The sequence below is a fragment of the Rhinolophus hipposideros genome (genome assembly GCF_964194185.1).
Source record: "Rhinolophus hipposideros genome assembly, chromosome: 24".
NCBI lineage: Eukaryota > Metazoa > Chordata > Mammalia > Chiroptera > Rhinolophidae > Rhinolophus > Rhinolophus hipposideros.
Genome location: NC_138070.1, coordinates 14,339,973 through 14,365,931, shown reverse-complemented (window position 1 = coordinate 14,365,931; position 25,959 = coordinate 14,339,973). Strand labels below are relative to the sequence as shown.

The window sequence follows — 25,959 nt, the reverse complement described above, 5'->3', positions numbered from 1 at the left end:
ATGTTTAGTTCTCTCTTAGAAGATAGAACTCTGAAGCAGCAGTTTCCTTCTCCCCGAAGGAAAATGACTAAAAGACACTGGGACGCAGAAGTTCAAGAGTTTAAATACCTGCTCAGCCACTGCCGGCGGGCCAGTCTCTTTCTCCTCTGTGAGCCTTCACTTTCTGATCTTACCGCTTAGGGTCAAAGTGGGTTTTGAACATGGTAATGTATGCACGTGATAAGTGGTGTTTAAATAGGTCCACCAATTGTCCTGATTAGCTGGGGCGGCAGAGTTTCCCACAATACGAAACTTTCAATGCTAAAATCAGGAAAGTCTCAGGCACACCGGGACTTCTGGTCACCCTATACTTAAATCAGGCGTCAGTAAACTTACAGAGCCTAATCCAGCCTGCCGCCTATTTATAAATAAATTTTATTAGAACTCAGCCAAACCCATTTACTTATGATACATTGTCAATTACTGCATGTGTCCTGCTATATAAGGGTGGAGTTGAGAAGTTGCAGACCAGGTGGCCTGCAAAACCTAAAATATTTACTGTCTGGCCCTTTAGGAGAAAGTCTGCTGGCCCCAAACTTTAAATGACAGCTACTCCTGTGAGTTGCACAAAAGCCTGGTAGACAGACTGCAGCTGTGTTCGCCTGTGTGCGAATGGGTGGGTACTGGGTGTTAAAGGGAGACAGACTCCATGGGGAATGGAGAGGGGAGGGTGGGCTTCTGGGGAGGCTGGCGTTGATGTTTAGAGGCGATTTTTGTCTGAGATGTGGGGGGAACCCAATTCTGTAGGCCGAAACTGGGTTGTGGGGGGCATGAAATAAAGTAGTCCCTGGAAGCCAGCCCCACTTTACCCCCCCAAACAGCCGGAAAGCTTTCCCAGCTACTCAAGGATGTACCAAGATGCCCCCCAGTGTTCCCGAGACAACACTGAAGTCAGCCTAACAGGCTGTGGGGCCTCAGTCGCTGGGTGTGAACAGCAAAGGCCAACGCCACACACCTCCAGGAGGTACCTTGATACCTTGAAGCATCCAACCAATGTTTGTTCATCAAATATTTATTGAGTGCTTGCACTGTACCGGACCCCGGGCTAGGCAGTGGGGTACTTCGGTGAACAAGGCAGAGCCCACCCTGCCATGGGGACACAGGGGAAGGCCAGAGAGGGCAGGATGAGGGTTACTCTGTCACCAGAAGGAAGCTCGTTGGCAGCACACACAGTCTCAAAGAAGGGTGTCGCTTTGCGCTCTCCAAGCCTGCGCCAGCCCTCACAGGGTGACACCTCACCCTGGGCTCCCTGCAAAGACATCCAAGAAAACTGCAGCTGCCCCCAGGGGGCAGCAGCTGGAAATGGCCTCAGGAATGCCCTCATCCCCCAAATGCATGCATGTGACCATGACAACCAGAAGACAATGGCGGTGGGGTGAGGGCAAGGAACCCTGACTCTTCCCTGGTGTCTGGGTATGAAACTCCAGCAGCCAGGGGGAAGGAGGGACCTTGGCTGCTCAGGTCCTGTTGAAGCACTTGGGGACCCTGCCTTAAAGATCCCATCCCTAGGGGGCTCTGACAAGGGCCAGACTTACGGAATAGAGCCTGGAGGCAGTGGTGGCCCAGTGGGCTGTGGACAGAGCAAGGAGGCAGGGGACCCTGCTCCAGGGGTTAGGCAGGGGGAGCTAAGGGAGGAAACTGTGCAGGGTGAGGTCGTCCCCCTCATGGTCCTCCCCAGGCTCCTCCTTTAGGCCGGGGCTCGTGCTGTGCAGGTTCCCGTTGGCTGTGGCGGTGGGCCCCTCGCCCCTGTCGGACAGTAGGGCTGAGATGCAGACCATCTCAGTGGGTGAGTAATTGCGCACGGGGTACATGTGGTTCTTGCGGGAGAGGCGGACAGCCAGCACCACAGTGCACACAAGGAAGGTGGTGGCCACGAGTGCCAGGATGAGGATGGCCAACAAGCACTGCTTCACGGGGATGTTACCCAGGCCCCCTGTGGGGCTGGGGGCCACAGAGCTCTGCGGGGAGAGACCCTGACTCTTTCTCCATTGGTTGATTAAGTTGTCAGTCGAATTGCTGGCTGGCATAGTGGTGCCCCTGTGAGGATGGGAGAGCACAAGAAAGGCTGTGGTTAGGCTGCTTGTGCTAGCAGGTCCTGTAGATGGAGCCTTTGTGGTGGCTGGATCTGTGGACAGGGCCTCCGTGGCTGCTGGTCCCGTGGACAGGGCCTCCGTGGTTGCTGGTCCCGTGGACAGGGCCTCCGTGACAGTAGATTTCATAGTCAGCACCTCCGTGGCTGTGGGTTCTGTGGTCAGCGCCTCCGTAACTGCTGGTCCCGTGGACAGGGCCTCTGTGACAGTGGATTTCACAGTCAGCGCCTCCGTGGCTGCGGGTTCCGTGGTCAGTGCCTCTGTGGCTGCTGGTCCCGTGGACCTGGCCTCCATGACAGTGGATTTCATGGACAGGGCCTCCGTGGCTGCTGGCGCCGTGGCTAGGGCCTTTGTGGTGGACAGCTCTGTGGATGGAGCCTCCTTTGTGGATGGAGCCACCACGGTGGGAGAGATTGTAGTGACCAGTTCTTTGGTCAGAGGGCCCAGTGTGACAGGAATCCCCTGTGTGGCCAGTTCTGTGCTCAGATTCCCAAAGGCTGTCCCTCCTGCATCCAAGCCAGCAGAGTCCTCTGTGGCTGGCCCCGGAGTACCAGTCCCTGCAGAACCTCTTTGCCCCAACCTTCCTATCATAGCCTGAAGCTCGGGGCTCAGGGACACAGCCCTTGCGGTAGTTTCAAGCATTTCTGGAGGGTCCGTATGATACTCATCGTACATTTCGGTGAAGTCCTCATCCATGGGCAACTGTCTCCGGCCCCGGGCAAGCGGGAGGCTTGGGGACTCCTTGGCTCCATTCTCCTGGGTCTCCCACAGCTGGAGGCTGCTGCCAGGGCCCAGCAGGGTCAGCAGCAGGAGGACTTGCAGAGGCATGGCACCTGAGGAAGACACGGACAGAGGGACATCAGGACAGCCTCTCCCCTGGGCCTGCCAAGCACCCTCAGCTGTGATCTGGGACGGCCACAGCTGGCTGTAGGGCTGGTCGGGGGCAGATACTTGGCTTTAGGCATCTTCACGACCCAGTACATGCCTGGTGCACAGTAGGCCCCAAACAAATAGGGGCCATTACTATTTATTGAGATGAATAAATCCATCCAGGAGGACCTTCAACTCCCTCTATACGGTGCATGGAAACTATTTGTCTCCTCATCCTTTTTGGTGAAAGTTTTTTCCTTGTGGGCAAGACAATCCACTGGGGGTGTAGATAGAAAATGTTAGAGCTTCTACTGATATTAACTTCATGTCCCCCCTTCTTCATTTCTATTTTTGTGTACATTTGTAGTATATCGAGTGTACAGTAGTAGTACTTGTATACAATTCATCAATAGACCCATGTACACGTATTGTCCACTGATGAGGTCCATGAGCAAAAAAGTTTGGAGACCACAGGTCTACAGGATAAAGCTCCTTGTCTGGACTCGTGAGGCCTCTTGGAGTCTGATCAGGACCCCTCCTTCCCACCACGTCCCTCTGTTCCACTTGCCCCACTCTTGGCTCCCATCCTGCACAGCCCTGGCCTATCCCTCAGATTCTCAGTTTGTCACACCCTTTCTCAGTGTCTCAGCGTGGTCTGGCTGCCTTTGTCTATGTTCTTGTACACAAAGCGGATGACAGCACCTACCTCACAGACTGTGGTGAAGATGAAATGAGGTGATGCCCACCAAGCCCTTAGCATTTTGTTCCCGTCACAAGCTCCAGCAAGGGGTGGCTACTTTGGTTCTTTCAGTAAACCTATCGCATACGTTCTCCAGGGCCCAGAGCCATCAACTATTCTATCCGAGACCAGGAGAAAATTCAAATCTTTTCAGAACATCCCTGCCCTCAGAAAGCTGACAGTCATTTCATTTGCCTGTGGACAGGGTCACTGTCCATTCCGGTATCACCTTCAGCCTCCAGACCAGGTAGCCAGAAAGGGCAGTACCTCTCCTTTGGGCCATCTCACTGGTCTTTCTTCTTGGCACTGTGAACACTCATGCTGTCTTGTGTTGTTTTTTTCTTCCCTCTCTCTCTCCTTACGCTCCTCCCGCCATTGGCTAGTGTTGGTAAGATTCAAAATCTTGCACTAGAGAATCCTGCGATGAATGACAGCTGTGTTTTAGGGCAGGATTCAGATATTCCTGGGTTCCTGAACACAATACCCTCCAGCGGTGTGCAAACCCTGACACAGTGCTGGGGCAGAGTGAGCCTGGATAATTTCCAGTGTCTTCCCTTGCACTTCATGGGATTCGGAGCAGAGAGTATTTGCTCATCTCTCTTTGACTGACTGTAACTTACTGGCCCCTCAGCTTCCAGCCTCTATCTGACCTCCTTCACGTTAGTGAGAATTATGGTGGTTTCTAAAATGCCTATAATCATATCTGAAAATAATTTCTTAAACCAAACTTCATGATATTTGCACCAGACACTTTTGTCCCTCGTGATTATCCTCCTTTTGCTGAGGAGAGATGAGGCTCAGAGAGGTGAAGGAACTGGCTCAAAGACACACAGCTGGCAAGGGGCAGAAATCTGATTTGAACCCAGTGAGGATTCAGGAAGGCTTTGTGAAGAGACCTGATCTAGCTGTGAGGGCAGAAGGAGCAAAGGCTTCTTGGAAGATGAGCTTAGCTTGCGGTGTCTGTGGCTGGGGTTGGGGACCCAGTTGGGAGAGGAAGGGCAGAGTATGAATAAGGAAATCCTTGAGGCCACATTACCTAGAAAGGTCAGCCCCATATATACCAGGTGCCATGCAGGGCATATGGGGTCAGGCAAAAGGATGTTTGAGTCTCAGCTCTGTCCCTTGCCAGATGCATGATCTTGACACAGATCTTTGTCTTTCTGAGCCTCAGTTTTCTCATCTGTAAAATAGGGATAACAAACAGTACCAATCTCATAGGGCTGTTGAGAGAATGCAATGAGATGATGGATTCAAAAGTTCCAGGATTACAGTAGGTGCTTAATAAATGTGTCACATACACATGTACACATTCTTTGTCCTCTAACCTGCCTTCAAGAGGCAGAGTTTCTTTGTACACGGCGTGGAGTTCCTACTTGGGGAAGAGCATATGGCCTAATCTTGGCTTTCCTTGGGGGGGCAGGGGGAGCAGAGAAATTTAGGAAGAAGCCACCAGCTCAGAGACATATCTGGTAATTACGAAAAGACTCACAACCCCGGTATCCCCCTCCCCGCCAACTTGGGTAGTTCTCAGTTCCTGGAAGGCCGAGCCCTCAGCCACTTCCTGGAAGCCGAGAGGGAGGGGCAGAAACATAAGGCCCAACCCACCAGTTCCTGGGTCTGGAAGGTATCTTGGCAAGTCAGGGCTTGACTTGCTGCAGCCTGGAGGCTGAGAAGATACCACGAATGGGACCAAGGTTTCCTGGCCCCAACATGGGCTCTCGTCCTTGCCTGCTCTCACCCGTCCACCCATCCCCAGTCCCCTGCATGCAGAGATAGTCTCGGGTGGACGAGAGACCACTTAGCAGCTGTCTGACCTTGAGCAGGTTGCTTTGCCCTCTCTGAGCCTCATTTCCTCATCTGTAAAATGAATTATATGCTTCAAAGATTATGGTTGTGAGAATCAAATGGGATACTGCAGGGACAGTCCCCAATGCTGGCATCCAGCAGAGGAGGGCTGGATGGGGACGGGGCTTTTTTGGGGGCTGTGGACAGAGGTGCAGAGAAAAGGGAGACCTCAGACTCAGGGAGAATACAGACACGGTGACCTCCCTACCTCCCCTTGGGCAGTTCTGGAAGCTGCGGGGTCCCATGTGAGAGCAGAGACCTCCCATTTGTTGAAATAAAAGACAAGCAAACTGGGAAAGCTCCCGTCTCCCTACCTGGGCCTGTCTAGGGTGACCAGCTTGTCCTGGATTTTTCCAGTGTCAGTGCTAAAAGTCCCTCATGCACTTACCCCTTAGGCCCAGGCAAGCTGGCAGCTGGTCACCCACGCCTGGCACCTGACATCCTATGGGCTTCGAGGGGAAGGGGCCACAGACATAGCAGCCTTGCACCAACCAGCCATCAGCCCATTTGACTCGGTTCCCAGAAAGAAAACTCAGCTCCCACAGGTTCTATGGCTCCAAGGGGGCCACACAGGTAGTTAGGAGAGGAGCGGAGTGTTAGCACTGTGTGTGGCAGGTCGGACGATAACTCTAATATTTCCTAAAATATGTTTACTGTAATACAACAAACGTGATGGGTTATAAAGCCCTCACTGAGGATGGACTAACGATCTCATCATATGGGGGAACCTCATTTATCTTCATGCATACTGGCTGTTATGAGTCCCATTATACAGATTAGGAAAGCAAGGCTTAGAGCAGTGATATCGCTTCCTCCAGTCCCCACCTTTCACCTCAGATAGGAGGAAAACAGCTGAGCAGGGCTTTGACACTGCCTCATCCTATCTGTCTACTGCTTTACTGCTTGCTTAATGGACAAGGTCAGGCACTGCCCATTTCCTGTCTTTCCCCCTAAAACCAGGTTGCTTCTGATCCCAGCCCCACCTCGGCTTGAGGGGTGGGGGACTGTGCTGTAGGAAGACCCACATTCCAGCTCCAATGTGGTCACCCTGGGCTGCTCAGAAAAGATGCCCATGGGGCACTAAGAAATCAAAAGATCTCCAAATCCACAAGTAAGTCAAACTGAGGCCCAGGTGCCCTGCCTATTCCCCCAACGCCCCAAATCCCTGTGCAGATATAAGTCCTGGTGAATAGGACAGGCCCTGGCCCAACTCCGGAGCAAATTCAGTATCAAACCAGATCCTGTCCCCGCTCTGTGGCTTACGAGTTGTGTGACCTTGGGTAACTGAACTCACCTCTCTGAGCCACAGGTTCCTGGCTGGAACACAAGGACAATGGTAGCACCTACAGCTGATAGGGTTGTTGTAGGTGGAAGGGAGCTGGTTCAGGCTGCATGTTTAAGCACACAGTAAGCGCTCAATAAAGGCCAGCTGTTATCATTATTATTCTGCATGTAGGGCCATGTCCCTGCAAAAGCCCCAACTCTGAGACAGCTTTGACATACCTCTGACATTGTCGGCCAAAAAGGGCTGGAAACGTGTCTCCATGGCAAACCCTAGGCACTGCGCACAGCCTCAGCCTGCTCTGGTTCATAAACCATGTGTTTCCAGTGTAAACAATGTGCCAGGTGCTGGTCTAAGAGCTATACATGAATTATTAGCTCATTCGAGCCCCACAACCTGAAGCAGCTGATTCTCCCCTCTGAGCCTTGTTTTTCTCATCTGTAAAAAGGGAGCACAGCGTTCTGAGATGATTCCCAGCCCCTTTGAAGGCCCTGATCCTTCTGGCTGAGTCTCCCAGGAGGCATTGAGCCTGGCAGCCCAGCCCCTTCCCTATCTGGGTTTCGCTATACCCTGGCTGCTAGCCAAGCCTGGGGAGGGAGGCATCTGCCACTTAGGGTGTGGCTAGCCCGGGCAACCCTCAGAGGAAGCCACTCTGGGGCCTGGGGCCAGAGAACCACCTCTTAAGCCCCCATCCCAGGGACCTTGAGAGGTCTGACCCAGGGAACTAAAAGTCAGAGATGGGAGAGGGAAGAAAACAAGAGTGTCCGAGAGGGAGGAAGAGAATTCCAGACAACTAGAGCCCTAGTCCTTATCTGTGTGTGTGTGTGTGTGTGTGTGTGTGTGTGTGTGTGTGTGTGCAAGGGGAACTGCTTTAGCCATAAGCCCCCCCATTCTCCTTTTTGCCTCTAAAGTACCCCAAATAAAAATTAATAAGAGTATTCTAATTATTATTATTTTCTCTTTTTAGGATACTAGCAATAGTATCCTAATTCTAACATTTTAATAATTTGCTATCGACTAGTGCCATTTCCTCAATCTTTAAAAAAAGTGTGAAGAACACAGCTTTGGAAATGTTATTTTCATGGACCCATAACTCATGCGGCTTCAAGACAAATCCTGCACCGACTCCTAGGAATTGCCCTGACCTAACCCCAGCTCTGTTCCTGAGCCAATCCCTTCACCGCTCTGGGTCTCAGGGTCCCACCCATGAAAGTAGGGTAGAGTGATTTTTAGAGAAACGCTCCTGATTTCTCTAACTTTTTGAATTCAGAATGCTCCCAAGCCAGCAGATGCTGGCAAACCTGCTGGGAAGGACAGGAGGAAAGTAGACGAGAGCAGGATCTGGAAGAGACAGCAGAACAGGGCCACAGATTCCAGGCAGACATTGGTCCCGAGCCCCGGAACTTTGGTCTGCCCTCCCCAGGGGCTGCAGCTCAGGGCCTGCCCTTAGCTGTCAGGCAGGACGGCTGGTCCCTTGGGCACCCCCCACCACTCCCTGTGGTTTTGCAAGCCAGCACTTACCGTGCTCAGCAGAGCATGGGACAGCTGCCTCATGGGCCCAGGAGAAGTGGCTTCTCTGTTTTAGCGACGAGGTCCCAGCCCACACTAACCGGACACTGCTGTGTCACCCGCAGCCGTGGTCCAGGCCTTGACAACCCCCAACGGTCGTGTATGAAAGAAGGAAGTGTGCATGTGGTTACTCAGACAGGGCCACGTGATGGCCCACACCTCCTTGTTTGTGACAGCTTTGGTGACACTGTTGATTGGGACGGGGGGTATCACTCTTGGGTTCCGGTAACCATGAAAACACCAAGAACTATATGGAAACTTTCTGGGGAACAGTGGTTGAGAGGGCCCAAAGTGAAAAAGGCCACAGCATTACTCTACAGGTAATGGAGAATGGGGGTGAGAGGGGACCCCGCCCTGGAAGGAAGGGAGTAACCAGATGCAGAGAAGGATGGCTTTTTGCTTCTTGCCCAGGAACAAACTGGTGGGCGAGAACACAACACAACAGACCTTCCTGAGCGTTGCAAATACGATGTAGTCATTCTTTGAAATCCAAATGTTCTCTCTGGGTAAACAGGTGGTCCTTTCTGCTGCAACCAAGACCCGCTCTGAGGAGCTAGGTTGCAAATTCCAAGCGGGCAACAGCTGCCTATTTTCTCTCCCTGTCTAAATGTTCATTTAGCCAACTTGGGCACCCCAGGCTGCATGTGCCAACATCCAAAGGCAAGCAATTTCAGACTCCGGCCCTGCTGTAGCTCATCTGGTGGGGAAGCTGGCAAGGGAACAGACCATGACAACATAGTGCGGTAACAGCACCCTGTGGTGAGCCAGGGAGGGGTCCCTAACCCACCCTGGGGGGGGGCGTCAGGAGACTCTTTCAGGGAGAAGTGGCACTTGAGACGACAAGCAGAGTGGGCTGGGTGGGCAGCCCAGGCAGAGAGCCAAGCATGGACAAAGGCTGGGAGGCCGAGGAACGCACAGAGCTTTCAAGGAAGTGGAGGAAGGGGCATTTCCCAGGGTCTGGCCTGTGCTGCAAAAACGGTGGCTCAAGACACGTGCAGAGAGGCTCGTACCCTGCTTTGCACAGAGATTGTTTCCACATGAAAACTGGAGACGTGGTGGTTCTTACACAGACGTACCTCGTTTCATGGCGCTTCGTTTTTTGTGGTTTTTTTTTAATTGTTCTTCACAGATATTGCAGGGGTTTTGGTTTAATGAAGTTTCGTGCAACCATGTAGAGCAAATTTATCAGGGCCATTTTTTTTCCCCAACAGCGTTTGCTCACGTCGTGTCTGTGTGTCACATTTTGGTCCTTGTGGCAATATTTCAAACTTTTTCATTATTATTATATTTGACATGATGATCTGTGACCATTCATCTTTGAGAAATCGCTGGTGAAAGCCATCCGTGTGGCAAATGTCCCCGTCATCTTAAGGAATTGCCACAGCCACCCTACCCTTCAGCCACTCCCTGATCAGTCAGCAGCCACCGACATCGAGGTAAGACCCTTTCCACCAGTGGAAAGATCACGGCTCGCTGAAGGCTCAGGTGATGGGTAGCACCTTTTTTGTAGAGCAATATTTTAAAATTAAGGTATGCACATTGTTTTTGAGACCTAATGCTATGGCACACCCCCTAAATTACACTGTAGTGTAAACATAACTTTCATATGCACCGGGAAACCAACACGTTCGGGAGACTTGCTTGCTGCAGGGGTCTGGAACGGAACCTGAAGTAACGGAACCCGAAGTAATGGAACCCCAAGCATCTCCGAGGCGTGCCTGTACTTGGAAAGCTCCTACATGACCATCCATGTACGAACTGCGGTCTTGCTGACGTCAGCTGCTGGAGGGCAGTGCTTGCTGCTGCCCCGTTGGTGGTGTTCACACCGGCCCCCGCTCCCACCTCTCCAACCCCCCCACCCTGCACACCGGGTCCAGCTGCATCACCCCTGCCTGTCCAGCTGTGCTTGTGCGGCGGCCTGCTTGGTTGATTTTTCGCTCCTTTGTGGGAGTAGCTGGGTGAGGCGTGGAGAGGGGAGCTGTTCACACCAGTGATGAGAATGGCTCTAAAAAACCTCAGTACCATGGAGACAAAAGAGAGGAAGCAGTAGGCAACCAAAGCCAGCAAAGCTTAGCCTCCATCCGGTATTCACCAGGCATAAGCTGGTCAACTATGCATTCAGTTAAGGAAAAAGGGGGGGGGGGAACACTTGTGGAATCCTGGAAATACATGGCTGGGCAAGGACCGTATGACAGGCTAGCAAGGTAGAGCTGAGATCCGATCACCTTTTTGTAATTCGCTGTGGCCCTGCCCCAACACGATGTCCACTCCCTGTAGGGCCATTTCCCTGAAAATGGGGAAAACTGCAGGAAAACTGGGGGTGATGTCTGTCACAGAATCACACCTGTCTTCCCAAGTGGCCGTTATCCCACCACAAAGCTCAGGCTCAGGGAAGGACCCACACCGGCCAGACCACAAAGCCCACACTTCCTCCCAAACCAGAGACCAGCTGGCTGTGCAGCCCCGTTCGGCAGCCTGTTTCTTCGGGACAGTGGTTTTTGAAGCTACCCACCAGCCATGGAACCTTTTGTTTAAATGAAAGCGAAGGTCTCACAAAATAGAGAACAGAGCTGCTCGAACGATAGGCCCAGCTCTGAAGGGCTCAACTGCCTGACCCCTTCCTTCCCTCCCTGCATCCTGAGTCAAGGGAGGGCTCACAGGTTGCGATTTGCCTATTTAAATCATTTTAAGGGGAAATGGCCACCCTGGGGCCACCGCAACTGGGACGCAATTCCCCTTCTCAAATGGGAACAGAACTTCCGTGGGTTTCCATGCAGCCCCGATTCTGGCTATCAATCTGGGCAGTCGTAGGAGGAGGCTTCTGGGGTGGGAGCCTGAAGGGTGAAGCTGTTTCTCCCGAGGGAAAGAGAACAGGGCTCCCCAGAGCTCACGGGGTCAGCTTGGGCGATTGAGGGTGGCCAGCGCAGGGGCTAGTCCCAGACCTGGAAGGCCAGAGGGCAATCAAACCTGGAAACGTGCTCCAGACTCAGTGATTTTCCAAGAACGGTAGCAGCTGAAGGAACCCGCCTCCCCCAGCCTCCCTGAGCACCAGGTCTGGGCTTGGCCCTGGCAGTGCAGGGATGAAGGCTCAGGATCTCAGATCTCAAGGGGCTCTGATGAAAGAGACAGACCTGAATGGGGGAAGTCAACTCACCTCAACCTGGCTTATGTGGCAGTAGGATCCCTGGGGTACCTCATGGAATTTAAAGTCAGAAATGTAGCTGGACCTTAGGCATAGCCTTAGGGAGTGAAAGGGACCCCGAAGCCCTTTCTCCATCACTGCGCACCTGCTCTGCCTGCTAGCTCCCTGGCTTCCCCAGCTCCCAGGCCCCTGTACACAAACTCAGATTTGACACACTGGAGTGGACTCCAAGGGGCTCATGGGCCCAGCCTGGGGTCAGCTGTGGTCAGGGGAGGGATGTATTCTGGAAGCAAAGTCCTGCCACACAGACAACCCAATAGGTACTCTCATCCCAGATGTCTCTCTTTTTAATTCATTTGTTTAACAAAATATTTATTGGGCCAGATCCTGGGGCTCCCACAATGAATGAAAACAAGTGCCTGTCCTCATGGAGTTTACGTTCAATTCAGGGGACAAAAGCAATGAGTGAATAGATCTGGTGGCAATAAGGTGTTACGGGGAAGGTGGCGGGGGGGGGGGATCCCTGCAGATACTGGAGGTGGAGGAAGGCTGCGCGGCTCAGAAAGAACAGCACATGCGAAGGCTCAGAGGCAGGCCCCCTGAACACAGGGGCCTCAGGAGATTGGGGAGGCTCCAGAAACAGGTCGCCTCTGCCAGTGTGAGGATTTTAGCTTTAACTCTGAGTGGGATGAGAAGCCATGGAGGGTTTTGAATCTAATTATAGGGGTCAGCAAGATTTTCTTAAAAAGCCAGACAGTAAGTATTTTAGGCTTTGTGGCCATAGGTCTCTGTTGAGACGACTCCCCTCGGCTAATGTAGAAACGCAGCCAGAGGGGAGACCAGATTGCCCAGTGGTTAGAGCGCAGTGCTCATAACATCAAGGTCACTGGTTCGATTTCCACATGGGCCAGTGAGCTGCGCCCCCCCACTAGATTGAAATGACTTGCCATGGAACTGATGGGTCCTGGAAAAACATAGTTCCCCAATACTCCCCAATTAAAAAAAGAAAAAGCAGCCATAGATAATCCTTAAACAAATGGGTGTGGTTGTATTTATGGACACTGAAATTTGAATTTCACATAATTTTTTACTTGTCACTGTTCTTTTGGTTTTTTTCCTACCATTTAAATTGTAAAAAACTATTATGAGCTTGTGGGCTACACAGAAACTTCCAGATTTGGCCTATGGACTTAGTTTGCACCCCCCTGCCTCAATACCTTAAAAGGTTACTCTAGCTGCTGTGTTAGGACTAAAGCAGGGGACAAGAAGAAGCTCGGTTTGGAAGTTGTGATGGTTAATTTCATGTCACTTTCACTGGTCCCCACAGTGCTTAGATATTTGGTCAAACATTACTTTGGGTTGTCTGTATGGTATCTCTGGAAGAGATTAACATTTGATTCAGTAGCCTGAGGAAAGCAAATTGCCCTCCCCAGTGTGGGTGGGCCTCATCCAATCAGTTGAAAACCAGAACAGAACCAAAAAGCGAAGTGAGAGGGAACTCCTTTGTGTTTTCTTTTCTTTTTTGCTGCCTTTGGACTTGAACTGAAACATCTGCTCTCTTGGGTCTCCAGCTTGCTGCCTGGAGATCTCAGGACTTGTTGGCCTCCATCACCGTGAGAGCCAATTCTTTATAACGCATCTTTGTCTCTCTCTGTCCGTACCCATCCTATTGGTTCTGTTTCTCTAGAGAACGCTAACGCAGGAGCTCAGTCCACCTCAGAGATGAGGGGGGCACGAGCTAGTGGGGTAACAGTGGAGGTGTGAGAAGTAGCTAGAATATGGACGTATTTTGAAGCTGGAGCCAACAGGAAGAGCTGACAGCCTGTGTGTGGGATACAAGAGGAGACTGGAATCAAGCAGCGTGGGAGGCAGGGGGCAAGGGAGCTCTCATACAAGAGGCTGGAGAGTATGGATTTGTGTCTCCCTCAGAGCTTGACAGATTCTGTTTGAGAAGACATCCCTCTGGAAGCAAAGAAGGGACCAGAAGGGTGGAGGTAGAGTAACCAGTTCTAACAACGGTCCAGTCTCTACAAGGTTTCTGGCAGGTGACCAATGCCCATATAGGAATCACCACCTAGCCATCTTCGGTGACACTCTGCTCCACTGCCTCTGGTAGAAACTGGCCAGAGGGATGAGAACTCCTGTGTCATTTTGCATCTGTAGTTGAGGGAGGAAGTAAGTAGCCCAGGCGTTTAACTAGGAGGGGCTTTGTCACCTTCTACAACCCAAAGAACATCTCAGCACGGAAACGAACCTGCCAACAACTTCCTGTTATTTACGGGGCAACTTCCCAGTTCTCAGGCGGTCCCTACAGCCCCAAAGCTTGGATTTTGTTGCTGAAACCCTGAGGGTGGACGTCTCGGCCATCAGGGCACTGAGCCCCAACACGCCTCCTTGCCGGAACCCTTGGCCGTTTGCTCCACTACAATTTCCTCCAGGAGTTTTCCCCTCTCACTGTAAAAATGTTTACCCAGCGAACGTTAAGATAAACAGAACTGTGTCTAGTGGGGAGATGTTAGGAGTAACGAGACAGCAGGGCTATAAGGAAGTGAGCTCTGCAGCTGGGGACCCGAGAGGCACCCGATGGAGGGGGCAACTTGCCCCCTCAGCTTCCACGGCACCGGGGGCGGGAAGGGGGGGGCAGGATCCCTTTTACTGCAATCTATCTGCATCCAGGCTGGCAGTGAAGGTGGGAAAGGCGCCTTATTTGGATTTGGAGCCCTGGCACGTGCACACTCACAGCACCTGGTACCAGGCGAGACCCTTGCTCTTCCCTTTTGAAAACACCAATGACTGCTTGACTCTTTCTGCCCAGTGCTGTTCCAAATCCACCATAGCTTTTCCCCCAAATTCACTTCGTCTTTGAGATGTGAATAAGCCTCCATTAACAAAAAAGAAAAAAGAAAACCCGAAGCACCTAGAGGTCAGTCCCCAAACTCCACAGTGCGTGGATTCCTTTCAGTAACAGAAAGACCTGTCTACTTGCTTTCCAACTGTCTACTGACCTGAGTTCACTTCTTTTCTTCTGATCCCAGGCTCCCTGGGCAATGGATTCACAGTGCTTTCCAAGGACCTTCACCATGAAGTCTGTCGTGTGAGCTGCATTCCTCACCCAAACACTCCCTCCACTCACCATATAGTAACCCAAGCTCTTAAAAATCAGTTCTGGGTGGCAGTTTGCTCAGTGGTTAGAGCACAGTGCTCGTAACACCAAGGTCACCGGTTCGATTCCCACATGGGCCAGCGAGCTGCACCCTCCGTAACTAGATTGAAAACGACTTTACTAGGAACTGATGGGTCCTGGAAAAAAACACTGTTCCCCAATAAAAATATATATATTTTTTTAAATCAGCTCTTACCATTTCATTTCCAATAAAGTGAAACGACAACAAATTTCAAAGGTCTCACCAGCCTCTCTAAATCACCTTCCTCCACGTGTCAAGCAACCTAACAAACATAGCAGCTACCGTATCCTTGAGTATCTCTGGATCTGGAGCCATTTCGTACTCCCCACTTCTCCACCCCACCTTTTTCGAAACCTTGGAATTGGGGGACGTTCACAAAGCATACTGTCATTAGTGTCTCCTTGCAAAATCCTTCCACCTCAAAGTTTGTGACGAAGCCTTTGCTGGGGGACTAAAGTGTGGCGTTGGGGCTGAGGGAGGAACGCTGCGATCTGCAGTGGCTTTCGGACTTATAATCGGACCCAACCAGCCAGCGCAGTGATGTCCTCCCCATTTCAATTAGAGGTGGCAGCTGGCACTGAGAGTTTAAGCCTATTAAAGTAGATTGTCCCCTATCCTATTGGTTGAAAATGTATTTTCCAGTTTGTACGGCCTTCATTTTTTGACATGTTAAAATCTTATGTAATTTGTTTTGGCATACTGGAGTCTTACATAATGTGATTTTTATGCAGCCAATCTATCTTTTCCTTTGTGATTTATGCCATTGCTTTGGGATTTAAAATGTTTTTCCCCAGTCTGAAGTCTAGATAAAAAGGAACTTATTTTTTTTCTTCTAAATTGGAGGGGGGGAAAAAGTTTCATTTGATTTAACTATTCGCTTCATGAAGCATGTACGCAGATGTCCCTGGGAGGCTCTGAGGAGTCCCGGACCCCAGAGCTGCTTAATGTCATTACACCATTTCCTTCCCCCCACTATTTATGATGCGTGATTAATGTATTACTAATTTATCATTCATACATTCATTTAAATAATTCCTTTCTGGGCATAAAGACATTTATCGGAAATTTAGAAATTCAGAAAAATCAGATTAAATAAAGATTACAACTGCTAAGTCCATATAGTAATATTTGCGGTATTTACTCGACACATAAACAAACACTGTATATGCATACCCCCTTAAAAGGGTTTGTCAAAAACAGTCTGTTCTGGAGTGGTTACTCTATTTTATCTATCTTGATTCAAATCATGGAGCTAAGGCTAGCCTTCCAACTGGAAATTCTAGTCTTCTGTGTTTGTATGAAGTCTAATGGACGTCACACCCTTCTGCCGTCTTACTCTTGAAAAAGTACTTTTAAAAGCCAATTTAACATCATTTACCTCAAAGTGACTTCAGGGCTGAGAGAGTTGGTGAGAATTCTTTTTAAAACACAAACCCCTTTTCCAATGGCATTAGTAACGCAGCTCACTATGGGCCACTTGGAATATAAACTTGGTGGTTGGACACCCAACACCCTGAAACAATATGAAATGACTAAGTAACTACACAGTGCTACAGCACATGGACGTGACAAGTTAATTAGCCAACTCCGCTGGACTAACTTTTACTCTTCTAATTCCTCAGTGTATCTCCCACTGGTTTCCTTAGGACAAAACCCCCAGAGGTGAAAATCCTGGGTGAAAAGGTAAAAATATTTAAGACTTCTGATACAGCCTCTCAGACTGCCCTCTGGAAAGGTTGTGCCAATTTGCATGCACTCCCTCTAATAGTAGAGGAAAGGAGAAAGGACTTTCTTTTTTAATTAAACACAAAGGAACAAAGGGCATTGTCCAGCCTGGGTAACAAGCACTGCCCGCCTGAATAAGGAAAGGTGTATCCTTAACGATGATCATGGAGTGACCCAATGACGGCTTTAGGATATTCTAACTGCTAGCAGAGAGAGAAAGGGCCACTTAGAGTTAAAAGATTCTTAAGAGCCAACGAAGTTTTTCTGGACACAACACCAAGTACAGTAAGGGAAGTCACCTTTAAAAAAAACGGAAGTTGCCCCTTGACAGGGCCTGGCTGGCCGTCTGGGGCCAACATGGTGACCTTTAGGTCTCCTGGCCAAGATGCAAGGCGCCAAGTTGTAAACACCCCACACCACGCGTCTCCCCCCTGACCCTGGGCACGGCGGGGCTGCAGACACCATCTGCCAGCTTCTCCTTCCTGCAACCACGAGCTGACCATGGACCCGGCCACCATTCACACAGACTCCGGCAACTTTAGGAGAAGATACTGGAGGAAGGGTAGCTTTGTGCCAAGTAGTCATATTTACATTTAGAAACATTTAGAAGAAACAATGGGAAAGTCTTTGCTACAATGACTGAAATGTCATGAGACAGTATTTTAGTGGAAAAAGAGAAACCCCAAAATGGCTTCTGTTGGACACTGCAAACCTTCTGTTGGAATAAAAGTCACAGTCAAACCTAGAGAATTTTATTTCTGTGGAAGAAAAAACTGCTGTCAAAGGCCCTGTCAGGGAATCTGCTCATCGGTGAGGACTCCTTGAGTGGCCGGACACAGGTGTTTCCCTCATCTGCACTATCATGAAATTCTCATCTCTTTCATGATAAGAAAAAGGATTCACCGAGGTTGGGAAACCTGCCCAGGTCCCACCCCTGGCCAAGGCTACTGGCAGGATTCAAACATCCAAGCCTGCCGGGATCTGGCCTGTAAGCACTCGACTCTAGAAACCTCACTAGATGTCCCATCTCCCCCTTTGCTGATGCTGGTCGCTCACCCACACTTCCCTCACACTTACCCTCAGAGAAGAAAAAGCCACCTGGTTCGTTCCACTGAGTCAGAGAAGCTGTAACAGACAGAGGTGTGGGCTGCCTCGAAGGCTGCTGAGGCGTGAAATAAACACGGACACCATTTTGTAATCAATGATTTTTTATCTTTGAAAATGGAAGCAAGTATTTTGACAGAATACTATGGCCGCTCTATAAGAGCCGATCTAGGAATAATTCACTGGTTCTCCTCTGGGATAGCACGGCTTTAAAAAAAAAAAAAAAAAAAAAAGACAAAACAGGAAAAATATTCCACAATGCTTTAGGTGCCGACTCTGAGCCCGGCGAGGCACCTGTTCATTAAATAAGTCATAAGCTACACACTAAGATCAGGATGACTTCTCCTTGCCCTCTCTCTTCTCTTTGAACCACATTCCCGATGGTGTTTCACCACCATCAACAATTTTGTTACTTGACATCAGAACCTTACAACATTTCTGAATCTTAAAAATGAAAGTCCTCAGCAGATTACGTTGACAAAGAAACCTGTACAGGTTTGAATATCAGTCACTGTAATTACTGTTTTCTTTACATCTCATTATCCACTCCAATATTAAAAATACACACATACACACACACACAAAACCACACCGAACATTCAGATGCCCTGAAATCATGAAGACAGTGATCCCAACATCAGTTAAGAACAGGGTACCTTTTTTCATGTGGACATCACCCCCAGCTCGGCTGTGCATTCGAACCCACTGTCCACACTTAGCCTCTGTCCTGGTTCCCTGTACTTGACCCTTCCAGCCAGTCCTGTCCCCGCACTAGCACGAGAATGTGCAAACGAGTTCCCGGCGTGATCCCCATGGCACTGTACGTTTCATGTTCAATCACAAACTAAGCCCTTCCCAAACAGAGGCTCCTCCATCTTGTTTCTCAAACATGCACTATGAGCGAATGGAAGCGGAGAGTGTTCTAGCTAACGGTGGAATGGAACAGGCGAGCAGAGCTCAGGCTCTGGCCCCTGAGTCTGGGGCGTCTCTGTGCTTTGACACAGCCTCAGTGAGAGCTGGAGGGTAGAGCAGGTTAGTTGGGGTGGAGGGTGCAAAAGGACATGTTTGCACATATTAAAGCTACAGCAGAGGTCTGCGCTCCTGGTCTCGCTTCATTCTAGACCCTTTTCCTCCAGCCTCATCTCAGCTAAGTGCGGTTAGGGCTGAAAGGCTGGAAGGAGAGGAATGGCTGGGGGCGCCCTGAGACAGGTGGCTGCGTATGTGAGGAAGAGGAAGGGACAGGAGAGCTGGTGGTGCAGAGAGAGCCACTTCTTCCTCCAGCACAGCACAGGGACAGCACGGGACATGCAGGAAAGCAGAGGATCACATGGGGCCAGCAATCCCCTGGAAGTTCCCTAGTTTTCAGTCCCCCACTACACTCAAGAGCTAGGCAAGCTGCTGAAACGGGCAAGAAGGAACGTGCCACGGTTTGTGTGTCTTCTTGTCCTGGCACCCTTGTCAAGTATTGACTGAAACCTGAAACATGATGTGTAAAGTGATGAATGCAATCGAGTCTGCTTGTGTAACAAAACTGCAGAAACACATGCTAGTTTAGGGTAGATTATAATCATCTGAAGCGCAGGATAACCAAGAAGCAAAACTCCATTCTGGTACAACCACCCAATTTCTAGAAAAAAGAAAGGAAATACAGGAAATGATACGATATGAGCTTTTCTAATCAGAAGACTCAATGAAACGAGACGGGTGATAATACGAATCCACGTGATTTTTCAAGTCTTTCTTGCAGACGGACATGAAGATGACCAGGTTTGTGCTGCAAATGAGCCAGCACAATGTGGCTACTGCTCGGACTGTTCTCAGATGAATGTTTATACAAAATAATATCTTATCTTCATTTAGTTTATAAACATACACAGTGCTGTCCCTTTCAAATTAAGGAAAAAAAAAAAACAACCACACACGAATACTGCAAAGTAGCAAAATACAAAGAAAAAAAAGCTACTTTTGGTTTTGGCAACATTAAAAAAAAAAAAGAAATATAAAAAGCAATGTGGCATTGGTCCCTATTTGTTTTAAAAAAAAAGTACTTGGGCACGACACTGAATCAGAATTGGTTGGTTTTCTAAAATTCAGAATATCTGGGATTTTAAAAGTAGCACTTTCATCTTTTAAAAGTTCAACAAGTCACGTATAACACTTAAAACATCAAAAAAAGCTTTCTGATAAAAAGCTCAGCTTTTGAATCACATTTTGTTTCTGCAAATTTGGGAGACGAATTGAGTTCTCACTGGAATGTCGCCTATCGCTGGTTGACAAATCTGAAATGAAATGTCTCCAAATGGCAGTGCCTCCCTCTTGCCCTCCCTGGGACCACACCAACCACCAGCTACCGGCCAGTCCTTGCTCCCATTTTGGGGGTGGGGGTGGGCCTTCAGGCGGCGATCTTCGCCATCTGCTGTTCTAACTTGGAAATACGCTCATCTTGATTGCAGATTGTGTCTTTTATAGATTTGATCTCTTTTAAAATCTCATCCAACTTGGCTTCATTTTGCTAAAGAAACAAAAAAGGAGGGAGGGGAAGAGGGTGACTACAAAGCAGCAAGCAAAGATCAATGCAGTTAAGAATTTATAGGGCGTAAAGGGGAATTTTCCCTTTGGGAAGTGGCAAGCCAGAGGCTCCAGGTTGGGCCTTAGGAGACAGTAGTTCGTGCTGGTCCGTCCATCTGACGCCCCCAGCAAAACAACTGTATCACAGTACTGCTTGGTACTGTGCACTGGCCTGGACAGACCCTCAGGACACAATGAAACCGCACGACAAGACTGACTCCTTCTAGGCCACCCTATATCCCGACCACCCAATCACACAAGTCCACAGGAGTAACTTCTACATACCAGGGCGAGGGGAGGCCTCCCAGGGCCCTCCTGGGAGCCAAATCCCTTGCCCTGCTCGCCACCTCTTCCAAACAGGCGGAGCTCTCCCCCGTGGAGCTGACTCCTTTGGAAACCTCAGTCAGTCACCCAGGTCCATAGTGCCACAGTCACGGCCAAAATGCCAGCTCCTCCAGGCACTCTGCCCCTTTGGTCTGCTTACTTTCCCACTGACAATTCGCTGTCCTCCCCTCTGGCTCTCTGGAACTCTGTTCCACAGTGCCAGCTGCCCATCTCCTCTCCTCCCTGGCTTGAACCTGCTCTCCCAGTGGCAGCACTCTCCAGTGGCCTAACAGGGCGTCAGCGTCAGCCTTCAGCGTCGCTGCTCCGCTTAAATGATTCTTGCCACAATGTGCAAGATCACCTGCGTTGGGAAGTCCCACTCACGGCGACATTGGAACCCACTGACCACTGCGTCGTTCCCAGGCCCTTCTCTTTCTGGTACCTGTGACCCCACGCCCTCATGTTTCATTTCTGCCCAAGTCAGAGATGGGTATACACAGTTAAGAAAAACCCAAAGGGCTCCTGTTTACTTGGAGACAGCAGTTGACCACATTCTAGCCCAGTCATTATAAAAGAGAGCTAACGGAGCCAAACGTGGCCACAAAGGCAAGTGACTGAGGAGCTTCTTACAAACAGTACCTATTATTATTTACGGAAAGCCCCGTCTGTCCACAGTTGGGACAGCACTTGCGGTGCCCAGGACGCCAGCCAGGCACAGCCCTCAGCCTTCTGCAGTCCTTACCACACTGCTCGTGTCTGCGGTTTTCTTGGGGATGTTGATCAGGTCGCACTTCTTGTTTGCAGTGGGCTTGCTATCCAGAATGTTCTTCTTGACTACCTTGAGATCCCTGTTTTTGCCTGGAATGTAGCCATGCTTCAGGGAGATGAGAATTGGGTCTGCATTCTTCCCCTCAAACCACTCTTCTGCCTCCAGTGCTGCTTCGGGCCCCGCTGTGTCGGGATACAGGTCATCTTGGAAAAGGTCTGACTACAAGAGGCATTTTGGGGAAACCCTTAGGTGAGAAAGAAGAAAGTTCTGGGATTTAAAAATTTTTTTTAAAAAGTGGATTGCCTAGAGAACTGGGTACTTACCTTCCTGGGAACAGTCATGATAATAGGCTCACACTTTCTCTCATGAAGTTTGAAGAATCTTCAAAGGGGAAATAAAGGCAAAGTTGCATTATGTGAAACAGGAGGCCACGTAACAAACAGGCATACTGATAACCATTTTTCTACAACGCTGTATGGGATATGAAATGCTCTGCCCATCACCCCAGCTGCCCGCCCTGGGGAGTAGGGAGGACTAGCATTCCCAGTTTACAAATGAGGAAACGGAAGCCAAGAGTAGCTACACTAGGAAATGAAGGACTGGAGATAAGAACCAGGAGTACGGGTCTATGCATTATGGTGACGGTCAAATTCCAATTATCTGGGGACAGATCGACTGTGGTGGAAATGATACCACCCCTGAAAATGATTCATTTGTGAAAAGTTACCAGGTCAACAACAAACAGGAGAAAACAAACACCGACATATCAAATCTATGATTTGGATGACAGGTGTTCCGAAAACCTGAGGTGGTCAAACATGTGTAAGGCACAGTGTTTAAAAAGTTAAAGAAAACATTCTTAGGAATTAAAACTTTGGCAGCCAAGCACACCACATCATACACAACACGCAAAAAGTTGACATTATCCCAAAGAACAGGAACATAAAGCACGAAACCTCTCCAGTCAGCGCAGTGGAGGAAAAGACAACCTGGGTTTGACTTCCAGCTCAACTGCCACCTGAGCGTGTGACCACCTCACCGAGCCTCAAGTTCCTCATGCACAAAGTGGGGGTACAAACGGCACCGACTCACAGGGATGGCAGTTGAGGTAAAAGAGGAAACCCACACGACATGTCATTCAGTGTGCCTGCCATCTGATGAAAGCCCACGAAAGAATAAGTGGGAGGGGTCCTGAACAACTGTGCTTATGGTCTTTTAGACTTTTGGGCGACAGTAAAATAAACATGTGTTCTCCAGTATTGGCTGTAATCTTAAATTCAGATTCAATGTATTTTAACTCTATTTTGATTGGTTTGGTTTAAACCACAATTTTGAATGATCTGGGACAGCTTCCCTTCATGACTTCAGCTCCAGAGAGTTGAATGTATTTTTTAAAAAACCCACAGTGATTCATATAAAAAAGGTCTTAAAATTTGTCTTATTTTGCTTTTTAAAGATACGTCCGTTAAGGATGTGACCATGGAGACTCAGACCAGTGTCCATGGAAACGCAGTGAGTATTACAGTGTGCGCCATCACATCTGACTGACCACATGATGCCACTCATTCCGTTGTTTAAAACGGCCAGTGGTCAGTGAGTCTCACTGAGTATCTTGTGTTGACAAGGCAGAAGGCCTGGGCGTCACGGAATTGTGTTGCTCCTGCACAACATGGACGGTATAGACAACCTGAATACTTCACGCTGCTGATTCTTTACCTGGCAATCTCACATTTGTTAACGTCAAGTCCCCTTTTGGGCATGTAACCCATCCCTCTCTGAGGCTCCTTGCTGCTGAATGTGTTGAGGTAGTGGACATACGGGGATTCGTCTGTGATCTCAAAATAGCGGATGCTGCTGTCACCCTACGAGAAATTGGAGACAAGTTTGTGTTTAACGTTAACTGACACACCTCGTTGTGTTTGTTTTTTTTAAAGATTTTATTGGGGAAGGGGAACAGGACTTCACTGGGGAACAGTGTGTACTTCCAGGACTTTTTTCCAAGTCAAGTTGTCCTTTCAGTCTTAGTTGTGGAGGGCGCAGCTCAGCCCCAGGTCCAGTTGCCATTGCTAGTTGCAGGGGGCGCAGCCCACCATCCCTTGCGGGAGTCGAGGAATAGAACCAGCAACCTTGTGGTTGTGAGCCCGCTGGCCCATGTGAGAATCAAACCGGCAGCCTTCGGAGTTAGGAGCACGGAGCTCCAACCGCCTGAGCCACCGGGATGGCCCCCTGAAACATCTGATTTAAGTGGGTGTCTCTCTCCCCTATCCCAGCATTAATTAGGACTTCGCTATGGTGGCTGACCTTTCTTGTCTTCTTGAGAGGCTTGCCTAAAGCATATGACAGTTTCTCTTCCTGGCAGAGCAAGCCTTCACTTACCAAACACTAACATGCCCTTTAAACAGTCATCTCTGCCTCCCACTGAAGGCGCAAATGTTATTCCACAGAGCCCGGATACCAAGTCAGAGTCAAGGCAAAAATGTCAACATCTGTGCCAAAAAACTGCATTGCAATTCAACTTCGACAAACAAAACAAAACAAAACAAAGGACTAAGAGAACCACTGCTGAGTTATTTGTTCACTGACACAGAGCAGTACGTTCAGAAATCTGAGGGCACTAACACCAGACAATCAGATAATAATAAAAAGCAATATTTTTCCAACCAAGAAACATTAATGTTAGTATCCTTTAACTTCACAAGGTTTGCGTCTCATTGCAAGCATAAAATTCTATAATAATTTTGCTTAGAATGGTCAGATTTTCTTGGAGATCTGAAACATATACTAACCTAAGTATAAATAATTGTCACACAGTTATATCAACCTGAACAATGAAGGCAATCCTACCAGGTGGAAAGGATGGATGGCTGGCTGGATGAATGGCTGGATGAATGGCTGGATGGCTGGATGGAGATAGATAGATTGGTCTACATCTATATGTCTGTCTGTCTGTCTGTCTGTCTGTCTGTCTATCTAAAGATATAAATAGCTAGGCAGTATCACACTCTAACAATCCTCTCAGTTCTTGTGATTTCCATTTATTTCAATGATGTAAATAAATACTTAAAGCAACGGAAAAGAAACTAAACACATACTATTTGTTCTCTGTCCACGAAAAATAATTTTCCATCTAGTGTTGGTAACGTCTGGGTTAACAGCTCTTTTTGTTTGTTTTGATGCAATCTATGGCAGCTGTTAATATCTAAAGTAAACTGACTTTCAAGGAAATAGACAAGATCTCAGTTTCTAAGTAACTGACCTATAAAAATGTAAAGCAGCTTTGCAGCATGATCAATCAACTATGAAAAGAAGCAAAACATCCCTGGCTGTAAAGGAGCACCCTAATAGGCTGGAGGGACTACAGCACTCCCTTTTCATTCATTCGTTTATTTCAACTACAAGAATTTCTACGGAAAAGGGAACCAACAAAATAATAATACTGAGGTGACCACCTCAGTAACATGAAATAATAATAATAAAGCCACAACAGTTTACTTAGGCAGAGATCATTAGGCAGACCAAGGTTTTCTGATTTCAGTGTGGGTATTCCTGTAACAACTGTTACCTCCCGGAACTTTAGTTGGGAGCCACAGGTGTTCAAGCCCAGGGCTCTACCACTGAATTCCAGAAACAAGAAACCTCTAGAGAGTCTCTGGGGTGCTCAAAAGCTCCTATCCACAAAGCACCATTCTCTTTGAGTCCATGGCATGTGGTAATAAGTACCTAAATGCCAATCCAGAGCTATCCAGTAGATTCAGCATTAGATGTGGCAAATTGGGCAACTCATCCCTGACACCAATTCAGAGAAATCTAAAATCACCAACCACACAGCACCACGAGGTGCTATGTACTCTTTCTCACTAGAATGCCCAAGCGAAGATTTCCGTCAGCTTTCCCGCAGTACCCTAATCCAATCCCTTTCTCAGTCAAAAGTGCTACACACAGTATGTTATTACCACACAACTGGCAAGTTACAAAGAGTCCAGCCTCACCTAAAATCATACCCAAATCACCTGTCCTGACTTTCGCTCAAGACACACACATACACTCTCACACACACACACCAGGCAAATTAATTAAAACAACACAGCACACTGTCCATCTCCATCTACTGAATCTCTGAAGGATAAACTTTTCTTCTGACAGGATTAGATTTAATACCAAACATGAAAATGACTATTTACCTTTCCACATAAGTAAATGATACTGGTGTCGGGATCATAGAAAGGCAGCAACACCCCATTGCTGGTGTCCATTTCATGAAGAGCAATTGGTTCCTGCATATTTTTCTGAGGAAAAAAATAAATACATATGTTTTAATATACACAGACACACATTTTTAAAGAAATTTTTGTAACCTTATTATGTATGCATTCTTGTATCCCTCATTATGCCAGCCATGTCCCTAGAATTAAAGTTCGAACAATGTACATATAATAGTCACACATGTGAATACCAACAGGGATGATAAATGGGTCCAGTCCACTAAGATCGTGTCGATTTGACGACATCATTAACGCACACATCACTGCGCTCCTATGACAAAGACAAGAATGCCCTTCTCCTTTGTGACTTTTTTCTCTTTTAAAAAAGTACTTTTCTTATTATAACGTTCATTATACTTGTTCTTTAAAAAGTTAAAAGACACAAGGAAGAACATAAAAATCGTCCCATATACCATAATCCCAGAGTCCAGTGGGTGGCAGAAACA

At 48.6% G+C, this 25,959-nt stretch overlaps 2 protein-coding genes across 7 annotated transcripts in view; both read right to left on the bottom strand.

Annotated features, from left to right (window-relative positions):
• Window positions 1-1,041: 1,041 nt before the first annotated feature.
• On the bottom strand, window positions 1,042-8,534 carry SELPLG (selectin P ligand). Of its 2 annotated transcripts, none has more exons than XM_081036610.1 (2): window positions 8,387-8,534; window positions 1,042-2,962 (listed from the first exon to the last, which is right to left on the bottom strand). In XM_081036610.1, the coding sequence occupies exon 2, from the start codon at window positions 2,955-2,957 to the stop codon at window positions 1,665-1,667; it is 1,293 nt and encodes a 430-aa protein (XP_080892736.1). In that variant the 5' UTR covers window positions 2,958-2,962; window positions 8,387-8,534; the 3' UTR covers window positions 1,042-1,664. The 2 variants fall into 2 exon arrangements, with proteins under 2 accessions (XP_080892736.1, XP_080892735.1); XM_081036609.1 differs by lacking the exon at window positions 8,387-8,534 and adding an exon at window positions 4,775-4,918.
• Window positions 8,535-17,679: 9,145 nt separating this feature from the next.
• Window positions 17,680-25,959, bottom strand: part of CORO1C (coronin 1C) — a 73,748-nt gene continuing 65,468 nt past the window's right edge. For all 5 annotated transcript variants that reach the window (XM_081037082.1, XM_081037083.1, XM_081037085.1 and 2 more), the window contains 5 exons: window positions 25,433-25,537; window positions 22,968-23,113; window positions 21,575-21,632; window positions 21,225-21,470; window positions 17,680-20,102 (listed from right to left, as the gene is read on the bottom strand). In XM_081037082.1, coding sequence (XP_080893208.1) covers window positions 19,983-20,102; window positions 21,225-21,470; window positions 21,575-21,632; window positions 22,968-23,113; window positions 25,433-25,537 — 675 coding nt within the window. In that variant the 3' untranslated portion in view covers window positions 17,680-19,982. The remainder of the gene's footprint in view (window positions 20,103-21,224; window positions 21,471-21,574; window positions 21,633-22,967; window positions 23,114-25,432; window positions 25,538-25,959) is intronic.